The sequence below is a fragment of the Lissotriton helveticus genome, chromosome 10 (genome assembly GCF_964261635.1).
Source record: "Lissotriton helveticus chromosome 10, aLisHel1.1, whole genome shotgun sequence".
Classification (NCBI taxonomy): Eukaryota; Metazoa; Chordata; class Amphibia; order Caudata; family Salamandridae; genus Lissotriton; species Lissotriton helveticus.
This window is the reverse complement of record NC_136071.1, coordinates 1,090,940,288-1,090,953,579: the sequence shown is the minus strand read 5'-3', so window position 1 is coordinate 1,090,953,579 and position 13,292 is coordinate 1,090,940,288. Positions and strand designations below refer to the sequence as shown.

Genomic DNA, 13,292 nt, shown 5'->3' with positions numbered 1-13,292 from the left:
ATATGCACTGTCATCGCTAGCCTGTAGATATGCATTGGCTTCACTAGCCTGTAGATATGCACCGTCATCGCTAGCTTGTAGATATGCGCTGTCGTCGCTAGCCTGTAGATATGCATTATCATCGCTAGCCTGTACATATGCACTGTCATCGCTAGCCTGTAGATATGCTCTGTCATCGCTAGCCTGTAGATATGCACTGTTATCGCAAGCCTGTAGATATGCATTGGCTTCACTAGCCTGTACATATGCCCTGTCATTGCTATCCTGTAGATATGCGCTGCCATCGCTAGCCTGTAGATATGCATTATCATCGCTATCCTGTAGATATGCACTGTCATCGCTAGCCTGTAGATATGCACTGTCATTGCTAGCCTGTAGTTATGCACTGTCATCGCTAGCCTGTAGATATGCTCTGTCATCGCTAGCCTGTAGATATGCGCTGTCATCGCTAGCCTGTAGATATGCGCTGTAATCGCTAGCCTGTAGATATGCACTGTCATCGCTAGCCTGTAGATATGCACTGTCATCGCTAGCCTGTAGATATGCACTGTCATCGCTAGCCTGTAGATATGCACTGTCATCGCTAGCCTGTAGATATGCACTGTCATCGCTAGCCTGTAGATATGCACGGTCATCGCTAGCCTGTAGATATGCATTGTCATCGCTAGCCTGTAGATATGCATTGGCTTCAAAAGCCTGTAGATATGCACTGTCATCGCTAGCCTGTAGATATGCTCTGTCATCGCTAGCCTGTAGATATGCATTGTCATCGCTAGCCTGTAGATATGCACTGTCATCGCTAGCCTGTAGATATGCACTGTTATCGCTAGCCTGTAGATATGCACTGTCATTGCTAGCCTATATGCACTGTCATCGCTAGCCTGTAGATATGCACTGTCATCGCTAGCCCATAAATATGCATTGTCATCACTAGCCTGTAGATGTGTACTGTCATCGCTAGCCTGATGATATGCACTGTCATCGCTAGCCTGTAGATATGCACTGTCATCGCTAGCCTGTAGATATGCACTGTCATCGCTAGCCTGTAGATATGCATTGTCATCGCTAGCCCATAAATATGCATTGTCATCACTAGCCTGTAGATGTGTACTGTCATCGCTAGCCTGATGATATGCACTGTCATCGCTAGCCTGATGATATGCACTGTCATCGCTAGCCTGTAGATATGCACTGTCATCGCTAGCCTGTAGATATGCACTGTCATCGCTAGCCTGTAGATATGCATTGGCTTCACTAGCCTGTAGATATGCGCTGTCATCGCTAGCCTGTAGATATGCTCTGTCATCGCTAGCCTGTAGATATGCTCTGTCATCGCTAGCCTGTAGATATGCACTGTCATCGCTAGCCTGTAGATATGCATTGGCTTCACTAGCCTGTAGATATGCACGGTCATCGCTAGCCTGTAGATATGCATTGGCTTCACTAGCCTGTAGATATGCGCTGTCATTGCTATCCTGTAGATATGCGCTGTCATCGCTAGCCTGTAGATATGCATTATCATCGCTAGCCTGTAGATATGCACCGTCATTGCTAGCCTGTAGATATGCTCTGTCATCGCTAGCCTGTAGATATGCACTGTCATCGCTAGCCTGTAGATATGCATTGGCTTCACTAGCCTGTAGATATGCACGGTCATCGCTAGCCTGTAGATATGCATTGGCTTCACTAGCCTGTAGATATGCGCTGTCATCGCTAGCCTGTAGATATGCACTGTCATCGCTAGCCTGTAGATATGCATTGGCTTCACTAGCCTGTAGATATGCACGGTCATCGCTAGCCTGTAGATATGCATTGGCTTCACTAGCCTGTAGATATGCGCTGTCATTGCTATCCTGTAGATATGCGCTGTCATTGCTAGCCTGTAGATATGCATTATCATCGCTAGCCTGTAGATATGCACTGTCATCGCTAGCCTGTAGATATGCATTGGCTTCACTAGCCTGTAGATATGCACGGTCATCGCTAGCCTGTAGATATGCATTGGCTTCACTAGCCTGTAGATATGCGCTGTCATTGCTATCCTGTAGATATGCGCTGTCATCGCTAGCCTGTAGATATGCATTATCATCGCTAGCCTGTAGATATGCACCGTCATCGCTAGCCTGTAGATATGCTCTGTCATCGCTAGCCTGTAGATATGCTCTGTCATCGCTAGCCTGTAGATATGCACTGTCATCGCTAGCCTGTAGATATGCATTGGCTTCACTAGCCTGTAGATATGCGCTGTCATCGCTAGCCTGTAGATATGCACTGTCATCGCTAGCCTGTAGATATGCACTGTCATCGCTAGCCTGTAGTTATGCACTGTCATCGCTAGCCTGTAGATATGCATTGGCTTCACTAGCCTGTAGATATGCATTGGCTTCACTAGCCTGTAGATATGCACTGTCATCGCTAGCCTGTAGATATGCATTGGCTTCACTAGCCTGTAGATATGCGCTGTCATTGCTATCCTGTAGATATGCGCGGTCATCGCTAGCCTGTAGATATGCATTATCATCGCTAGCCTGTAGATATGCATTGTCATCGCTAGCCTGTAGATATGCTCTGTCATCGCTAGCCTGTAGATATGCTCTGTCATCGCTAGCCTGTAGATATGCTCTGTCATCGCTAGCCTGTAGATATGCTCTGTCATCGCTAGCCTGTAGAAAATCTCTGTTAAACTCTACCATATTGTTTTATTTTAAAAGACACGCGGATTGGCGAGGCAAGGGTGCTTGTATGCGAGGTATCTTAAAAAAAAAAAATCAACTGTGACTGCCCTTGAAGCTACAGGAAAATTCTTTCCATTATCTCCAACGTGAACGCGGCACTCTGACAGCTCCTAATTAAAATGAATGGACTGCCGTGCGCGAAAGGTAAATGTTAAACGCGCGCATGATACATGCAATGCAATGGTGAACGCGCTCGCACCATCTGGACTGCATTACACGGGCACTCTGACAGCTCCTAATTAAGATTAATCACTCTGCCGTGCTCGTTCTCGCACAGAATATGCCATACAACTGCAATAAATGACGGACGGAATGTAAATTTACCCCATCACGTCAAGCCTACTAAATAGACAGCACAGCGAAGACGAATCACTAGGCAGATGCCAAAAAAACCGCAGGCGCGCACTAAAGAATGTGCCAGCAGGACCCCGTTCTTTTTTTTTTTTAACGCATAAGAGCTCGGAAGCTCCGCCCCCCACTTCGTGGAGGCGTAGGCCCGAGCCCTAAAAAGGATGTGAATACTAGTGATTTCCTTATTTTGCCTCTTTTCTGCAGACCTTACCCATTCATCCTTTCATACACCCACTGATATCTAGCATTTCACCTTTACATTGGCTTCCATGCATTCTTTCATCAGCCTTTCACCATTCTGTTTGTCAATTCATCCATCCGCATCCAAATCTACCCATCCATCCATCTCAGCCATCTGTCCATCCTTTCGCTCACCCATCAATTTACCCTTTCACTCTTCCATCCTTCCGCTCATCCATTAATTTACCCTTTCACTCATCATCCTTTTACTTACTAATTCATCCACCCTGCAACCCATCTATCTTTTCACCATTTCCTTCATCAACACATCCATCGTCCATCCACCATCCCTATCACCCATCCTTTTACTCATTCATCCATCTAGGAAACCACACTTACACTCACTCATTTATCTACCCTTTCACCCAAACATCCATCCTTTCACTCACTCACCCTTACACGTTAATTATGTGCCTTTGTCTGCCGAGCTGCAGACAGAAGAGGCTCATCAAGAGCTCCACCCCCTCTGTAGCTGCTAAAGCAAGTGGTTCACGACGCCCTTGGGGCCCAACCTATCCTTCCAGCTCCAAATCTATCATTCAAACTCATCCATCCCTCCTTCCTTCCATTCATCCATCCGCTCATCCATCCATCCATCTTCACCCCTTCCATCCACCCTTTCACTCATATCCATCCACTCATCCCTCCATCCAGCCATCCTTTTGCTCTTCCATCTTTCAGCTCTCCATCCACCCTTTCACTCATATCCATACACTCATCCCTCCATTCATCATTTTGCTCTTCCGTCTTTCACCCCATCCATCCTTCTGTTCACTCATATCCATCCTCCTGTTCACTCATATCCATCCACCCATCAATCAATCCATTCACCCATCCATTCACTCATTCACTCACTCACCCATCTATTCACTCATTCACCCATCCATTCACTCATTCACTCACTCACCCATCCATTCACTCATTCACTCACTCACCCATCCATTCACTCATTCACTCACTCACCCATCCATTCACTCATTCACCCATCCATTCACTCATTCACCCATCCATTCACTCACCCATCCACTCATTCACTCACTCACCCATCCATTCACTCACTCACCCATTCACTCACTCACCCATCCACTCACTCACTCACCCATCCATTCACTCACTCATTCACTCACCCATTCATTCACTCACTCACCCATCCATTCACTCACTCACCCATCCATTCACTCACTCACCCATCCATCCATTGACTCATTCACTCACCCATCCACTCACCCATCCACTCACCCATCCACTCATTCATTCACTCACTCATCCATTCACTCACCCATCCATTCACTCACCCATCCATCCACTCACTCACCCATCCATTCACTCACTCACCCATCCATTCACCCATCCATTCACTCACCCATCCACTCACTCATTCATTCACCCATCCACTCACTCATTCACTCACCCATCCACTCACTCACCCATCCATACACTCATTCACCCATCCACTCACTCATCCATCCATTCACTCACTCACTCACTCACTCACCCATCCACCCATCCACTCACTCATTCACTCACCCATCCACTCACTCACCCATCCACTCACCCATCCATTCACTCATTCACTCTCTCACTTACCCATCCACTCATTCATTCACTCACTCACCCATCCATTCACTCATTCACCCATCCATTCACTCATTCACTCACTCACCCATCCATTCACTCATTCACTCACTCATTCATCCACTCACCCATCCATTCACTCACTCACTCATTCACTCACTTATTCACTCACCCATCCATTCACTCACTCACCCATCCACTCACTCACTCATTCATCCACTCACCCATCCATTCACTCACTCACCCATCCATCCATCCACTCACTCACTCACCCATTCACTCATCCACTCACTCATCCACTCACTCACCCACTCACTCACTCACCCATCCACTCTCACCCATCCACTCACTCACTCTCATTCACTCATTCATCCACTCACTCACTCACCCATCCATTCACTCACTCACCCATCCACTCACTCACTCATCCACTCACCCATCCATTCACTCACTCACCCATCCATTCACTCACTCACCCATCCATTCACTCACTCACCCATCCATTCACTCACTCATTCACTCACTCACCCATCCATTCACTCACTCATTCACTCACCCATCCATTCACTCACCCATCCATTCACTCACTCATTCACTCACTCACCCATCCATTCACTCACTCACTCACCCATCCATTCACTCACCCATCCACTCACTCATTCACCCATCCATCCATTCACTCACTCACCCATCCATTCACTCACCCATCCATCCATTCACTCACTCACCCATCCATTCACTCACTCACCCATTCACTCACTCACCCACCCATTCACTCACCCATCCATTCACTCACTCACTCACCCATCCATTCACTCACCCATCCACTCACTCATTTACTCATTCACTCACTCACTCATCCACTCACTCACCCATCCATTCACTCACTCACCCATCCATTCACTCACCCATCCATTCACTCATTCACTCACTCACCCATCCATTCACTCACCCATCCATTCACTCACCCATCCATTCACTCACCCATCCATTCACTCATTCACTCACTCACTCATCCATTCACTCACTCATTCATTCACTCACCCATCCATTCACTCATTCTGAACCTGCTGCAGGCGAGTTAACTCGGCCTGGTTGGCCCCGGCTAGCTAGAAAATAACCTCAAACATTTTCTAAAAATTATATTTGGAGAAGTGGGCACCCCATGGCACAACCAAGGTGGAACAAGGCATCGACTTACTGAAAATGTAGGGAAACCGCCTCCCCCTTCATGAAATTCCCTACTCCGCCTGGGCCCAAGCTGTAAAGCGCCAAGTCCAGACCATCTCGTTTGAGACGGATTGCTCATCACTCCGGCACAATCCACTAACTCTGGCCCTGGACAAGTCGTATATTCCTGGCAAACCCCAACCATACCTGCAAGATGCACTATCAACTCAGGCGAGAAAGAAAATTCTGTATCTGCGCCTCTTGGCCCTTAGGAGCGTGGATTTTAACCCAAAATGGGCACGAACTGATTGTGCCATCGCCTGCCGGCTATGCAACTACCACAGAGAATCCTGGTTACACCTTTTGTGTTGCTGTACAAAGTTGGCCAATGAGCGCTATCGTCTGCTGCGCCCGGCCCTCCGGAACCTAGGATTTAGAACCTGCAGAGAGGCCTCAGACTGGTGCTTTTCGGAAACTACGACCTGTCTATTAGCTAGGGTCGGCAAGTTTATTCATCAAGTCAGAACTGCACTTGATTCCCATCAAAAGGCCAAGGGTCCTGTTATTGTGCCATGAGCCCCATCTGGAGCCCTAACAACGTAGGATGTCAGTTACCCTAGGGAGCTTTTGCAAAGTAAGTGGGACTATTGGACCCAGAAATTATATCAGGGTCGGCCAAGGGGCTGTGTAGAACTCTCCCACTGACAATTGGCTTTGTGATGAGAATAACCTTGCTGAACTTCGTCAAAACTTCCTAGATTCTTGAAGGCGTAAAGACAAGGAACAAACAAAAAAAACAAATATATATATATATATATTTTTTAACAGAAGTTTTAACGAACATAATGTAGCAAAAACAGTCTATGTTATCTTAATGTAGTACATAGGGTTTTACTGGGGGAAGGGCATTCCGGTGGGGGGGAGGGGGAGAGATTAAGTGTTTTATACTGTAAAGATTTTAAGTAATCACACAGTCAATAAAAGTGATTTGATTTTGCTCCACTGTTGTACCACGCCCTTTTTGGCATAGGGCACGACCTAGCAGGGGAGAGATATCATGTATGATATTATTATTAGTATGTAGCTGCCCTGGCTTCAACAGGTTGGGGGAGGGAGGAGTAAGCCATGGTTAAAAGTTGTCTCTGAAGCAGGACATTTATTTCTGTAATGTGCTATTGAAATACAGTGATGGCATAGTGTAACAAAACTTAAGGGGGGCCACCCTGCAAAGCACATAGAGGGGGCCCCCAACCCACCTTCCCCCCCGCAGCCAGGCCCACCTCCTACCACTTTGCCCTACCACCCAGAAATCTAGTATATTTAGATTTGAAACCTCCAACATTTAAATGAAATGCCTCTATATTGTTATTCTCTACGTTCTAATGAGAAATTGGGAAACACTTAACATACAAGCTTTGCCATTTGTAACGATACTGTCAAAAGCCGATTATTTAACTGAGGCAGCAATCAGAACAATGCCAAGGAGCGATCCTATTGTCTCAGGAACACTATGGCTGGAGAACAAAGAACAACTATCAAGGGTCTGAAATAAAATTTGACATTAATGGGCAATAACTTGAACATTTTAAAGACAATCCCAAACCTGCAAATCCATAAAAACTCGACTAACAACATACATGAGAAGTACACAACAGATACATAGAGATGAGGATGCCTTCATCCCAAATGCACCGGAGGTATGCCCCTCCTTTATGTCCCACTGTCTCCACATCAGGGAGAGACACCAAGGTTTCCAAGTGACCTTGCAATTTCAGATTTCTAAAAGAGGTGCTTTGCTGGAGCCTACAAAGCACGTTTGAGTAGCTTTTTCCTGGAGAGAGTATCCTACAGAATACGCAGTTTGCCAGTTATACTGCAATGTGCCACCACAGGCCTCAAAATTCTGCGTCAGCCCATACAATATTACTATAAAACAACACAAAAAGACACAAAAATCAGCCATGCCAGTTTTACACATCATCTAAAAGTCAGATGAAAACAATATACATGGGAAAATTGTATCAAAACTCAGAAATGTGCCCTCCCAGACACTAGAAAACTAAAGTAAGGATTCAAACTGAGGCATAGCAAAAGTATTCAGCAGGTTATCGTTGTAGAAGTGGATTAGAATGGCAGTGAAAGACCTATGTACAGATGCCATTAGGGTCACTCACTGGGAACAGAGTAATTCTGCCCTGCAAATATTTTTACCCACCCTGCCCAAATCCAAGACAGCATACAATTCAAATTATATTGAACCGTCCACTGGGCAATAGTGTAATTATTGTGTTTTTGATACGAGTTTCCTTTTCAAAATGTTTACTAAAGAGTTAAATCACATTGGGACACAGCTGGTGTATATCAATCGGGGAGAAAGTAAGCACGATATTGCAGATTATTCCTTTATTAGAAAAAAACAAAAAACAGTATATCACAGCATATTCACAAAACAGATGGCTGGTCCATCGTCTTACGGTCATTTTATACATGAATGCACTCGAGTCTTTCCACTCCTGCGACAAGCCTCCAAAACCAACACCTGAAACCAGCAAAGACGGAGGTCAGGCGAAAAACTAGGTCAGAGGAAATTAGCAAAGAAGACTCGCCCTTGACAGTTCTCCGAACCGCTCACCAGGTCATGGACATCAACACTATTCGAAGGGTTAGCTGTGTGGCTCTGTGAGTATTTCTTTGGTGGGGTCAGTGCTCCAGGGGCCCCCCTCGCTCAGCAGCAAGCAAGCCTCTTAATTAATGAAATGGTGCAAGAGGCCGGGCGTGTGTACCATTTTATTCATAAAGAGGCTTGCTTGCTGCTGTGCAAGGGGGGGCCCCTGGAGCAGCCCCCCCAACCCCCCACGTAGGGGTTGCGGGGGCCTGTGTTACGCCTCCGCCGGCCTTCGACTGGAATATGCCTGCTAATGACCTAATTACCTTTCATATTTTTCTGCCTGCTCGCCGGTAACTGTGCTGCGAGACAGAGCTGCTGCCATGGAGTCACTGCCGCTCCGAAAGGGGCCTCCACCCTGTTCCTCCATCTTAGGGATCGGGGCACCCTCTCACGCACGGGGCAGCTCTGCTCCCACCAGGCACACTGGTGTAGCGGTAAGCGGTGCAGTTACTTTTTCGCGCGCCGCTGTTCAAAATACCCACCCAAGATACCTTGCGAGAGGGTTTATATGAATGTCACTGCGTGTGTTCGCTGAGGTGGCGGCCCCTAAACGGCGATGGTATTGAAGAGTCGGAAGCGGATATTTTTTAATTCTCATTTGGAGAATGAACGTACAAGTAGTCCTTTTCTGTAGGTGTTTGGACTAATTAAATGGTTGGAGAGTATTATGAACTACTTATAGCGGCTTACAATAAATATTTAAAACATCTGCATTCCGAATTTTAGTTTAATTAGCTATGTTGTTTTGTAGCAAAATGTGCTTCTTTTGCGTCTTTGTCTTTTTCAAAGTATTTTTTGACACGTTGGGCTATAATGTTCGCCTGGAAAATGGAAAAAACAGCCACTAAAAGATGGCCGTCTTACTCACAAACAAATAAGAATAGCGGAAGCATTTATACTCCGCCCATTTTTCTGGGTATGCGCCGAAGCAGATCTCTAGCACTTATTTTTTTATATTTATTTATTTATGCGTTTTTATATAGCGCGAATTTTACCCGAAGGCGTCAGAGCGCTTTACAATAGAACCGGTTACATTACATAAGGACATCAGGGTACATGATTAACATAAAAGATACAAACAGGTAAACTCTTGTTCCTGTGCATCGAAAACCTTTAATGATGCATATGAAAATATTTGCTAGAGACATGTTTCGGTAGGATTGTTGTGCATTCTTGCCTTCCAGATGTCATGTATGTGTAAATAAATAAAAAAAATAGGGTTGCCACCAAGTTTCTTAGTAACTATACCTCCAATCAATTTGTTATTTATTTATTTTTTATTCATTTATTTGTGCGATTTTATATAGCGCGAACTTTACCCGAATGTGTCAGAGCGCTTTACATAAGAACCAGTTGAAAACATAAGGATTTAGGATTACATGCGTTACATAAAGGATACAAACAGAAAAAATTGCAAATGTACAAGAGGTAAAGTCACACAAGGAGGAGATACAAAAGGATATACTCTAAGAGTCACATAGGAATGGTAGAGAGCATAGCGGACTACTGCATATTCTAGTGATTAGAGTTATCTCTATATACATAGGGAGGGGATATGACTGGATATGCTCTGAGAGTCACATAGGAATGGTAGATAGTACAAAGGTCTACTACATATACTAGTGATTAGAGTTATCTCTATATACATAGGGAAGGGATACACATGGATATACTCTAAGAGTCACATAGGAGACTAGTCGTTAGAGTTATCTCTATATACATAGGGAAGGGATACACATGGATATACTCTAAAAGTCACATAGGAGACTAGTCGTTAAAGTTATCTCTATATACATAGGGAAGGGATACACATGGATATACTCTAAAAGTCACATAGGAGACTAGTGGTTAGAGTTATCTCTATATACATAGGGAAGGGATACACATGGATATACTCTAAAAGTCACATAGGAGACTAGTCGTTAAAGTTATCTCTATATACATAGGGAAGGGATACACATGGATATACTCTAAAAGTCACATAGGAGACTAGTCGTTAAAGTTATCTCTATATACATAGGGAAGGGATACACATGGATATACTCTAAAAGTCACATAGGAGACTAGTGGTTAGAGTTATCTCTATATACATAGGGAAGGGATATGACTGGAAATACTCTAAGGGTCACATAGGAATGGTAGAGAGTACAAAGGTCTACTGCATATACTAGTGATTAGAGTTATCTCTAGAAATATAGGGAAGGGATTTATTTATTTATTTATTTATTTAAGGACTTGTAGAGCGCCTGGTGACCCGAGGGCATCCCCTATGGGATATGACTGGATATACTCTAAGAGTCACATAGGAATGGTAGATGGTACAAAGGTCTACTGCATATACTAGTGATTAGAGTTATTTCTATATACAAAAAAGCAGAGTTCCATAAGTGTGGATGCAGTCACAGCACAAAGGGAGGGTGGGAGGGATGCAAGGGTATGGAGAGAAGGCAAAGCAGAAAAGGGAAGAAACAATTGAGGATCATCAACGGGGAAAAGGGTTAAAGGACGAGGGTATGGATGGAGGGTCAGAGTCCAGAGAAAACTGTCCGCAATCAGCAGCAAAATGGCGGTCAGGACAGAACAAAAAGTAAAGAAGTCCAGGAGAGAAGGTGGGAGCCCAGGTGGGAGATGAAGCTGGAGGCCAGCCGCAGGCGCGTCTCGATCTTGGAGAGCTTGCGGTCAGCCGGCTCGGTAGGGGTGAGGGTGCGCAAGGTGGTGAAGGCCGTGTTGACGCTGTTGGTGCGGTCGTGCGTTGGCCGCGTGGCGCTGGCACGGCAGCCGGTGGGTTGTGTGTGGTTTCAACCGCCCTGGAAGATGTGTTGGAATCGGTGGCGGGCCGGCAGGGGGGCAAGGAGTGTGGACTTCGGGAGCAATGCAGGTTTGCATGGCACATTCACAACACTGGTGCCATGCGGGGGGGAGGGGTGAGTGATCCTGAGATCCGGCCCGTGCTGCAGGACCGCAGGGCATTCCGGTAATGGCAGTGGCCCCAAACCGGCAGCAGGTCGGGAGGCAGGCCAGAAAATCCGAGAGAGGGCCGCAGGATTAACAGGCGGCCAGAGAGAGGTTAGGGCGAGCCAGTAGAAGCGGCGATCGCCATCTGAAGGTCGCCGCAGGCCGCCATCTTGGAGTCAGGCAGGCGCTGGGAGGATTCCCTCGGTGGGGGTCGCCGCCAAAGTGAAGCTGGATAATATTATGTCCTGTCAGCTGCTGCGAAAATCGGCGAAAGTCTCGGCAGGCCGGGGGAGCGCAGGTCGCAATCCTACCGCCCGCTATTTTGAGCGCCACCGCCAACTCAGGAGCGATCACTGTTGCTCCGCAAATGCCCCACTCGCTCCGCTTCAGGTGGGGAAAATGAGCGCTCAAAAAGAAGGGCTGTAGCAGCCTAGAGCCGGGTTAGAGCAGCTCGTGGACCGGGAGCCGAGACGATCCACGTCCGCTTGGCTCCCGGCTCCTCCTTTTAGGTCGTGCTAGACATCTCATGTGCTCTCCTTGAGACCTGCTGTAATCACTCATTGCCTGCCAAGTATAACGCATCAGGTATGACGTTAACGCATTTCAGTGTGGTGATCCGCATCACCGCACTGAAATGTATTGTCACGCATTATAGCGCCTCCAGGGCTGCTATATAAATGCACATGATGAACTGAGCAGCAGCACTTGTCAGTGCGGTGCGCACTGCTCCCAGCAGGCCGAGGCTAATGGGGCTGGCCTGATCTGCTTGCAGCTCTACAAGTACTGCTACAATGTATCCAAGTTGTAGAGGCACATGGCGCCAAAATTAAACTGACGTCACTGCAGTCCATGCCCACTAATGAAGTTAATTGACTTCCTGCTGCCCGCGCTTCTTTAAGTTATGCGCACCTCCTGCTCCTCCTGACCTCGCTGCGCTCACCGCAGCAGGGAGGGAGGATGAGGTGATAATCGCTCTTGTGTATCTGCACTTTTGTTTTCGAGGAGCGAGTATCTTCAAATCGCGGCAACATCAACGCAAGCCCGCGCTGCAGCCGGCTTCCGTATTTGAACCAGTTGAGATGGCAGATAGAGATGGTCTGCTCCCAGACACCTAGGCGCGAGACCCTGGGAGTTCGGGGCAGTGAATTTATTTAAACAGTGTGTCACTGAGAGCCAAGGAGACGCCGGAATTAACTGCCATGTGCTCACTTGTGTTCAAAACGGAGGTCTGGTCATGGCAGCCCTGATTCCACCCAGGTATGTATAAAGCAGGACAGGAATAACACCATTTCTTTTGGGCTCGGGAACACCCGATATTTAAAGTGCTTGTGCTAACAGCGTTGCTCATCAAACTCTTTCTGTGGCACATAATGCAGTCTCATTCCTTTACGTGTGTATTGGCTCTCCTTACCCATGCCAGAGCCTCGTCTGTTTTGCTGAATATCCACAAATCCATGCGTTTTCATGCCCTGGTAGAGCTGAGCTTCTGAAAGGGTAGTAGTCTTAAGTATATGTATTCATTTTTTGCCTAGCCCAAAACACTACTTCCAAGAACATCCGCTACATTAAATCATTCAAATATGTTTCGTAACTCTGAA

At 46.4% G+C, this 13,292-nt stretch overlaps 1 protein-coding gene across 1 annotated transcript in view; it reads right to left on the bottom strand.

Moving 5' to 3' along the window:
• The window catches only part of ERCC6L (ERCC excision repair 6 like, spindle assembly checkpoint helicase), a 46,897-nt gene extending 37,672 nt beyond the window's left edge, over positions 1-9,225 (bottom strand). Inside the window, exon 1 of the mRNA XM_078663800.1 lies at positions 9,003-9,225. Coding sequence (XP_078519926.1) covers positions 9,003-9,106 — 104 coding nt within the window. The 5' untranslated portion in view covers positions 9,107-9,225. The remainder of the gene's footprint in view (positions 1-9,002) is intronic.
• Between the last annotated feature and the right edge of the window lie 4,067 nt (positions 9,226-13,292).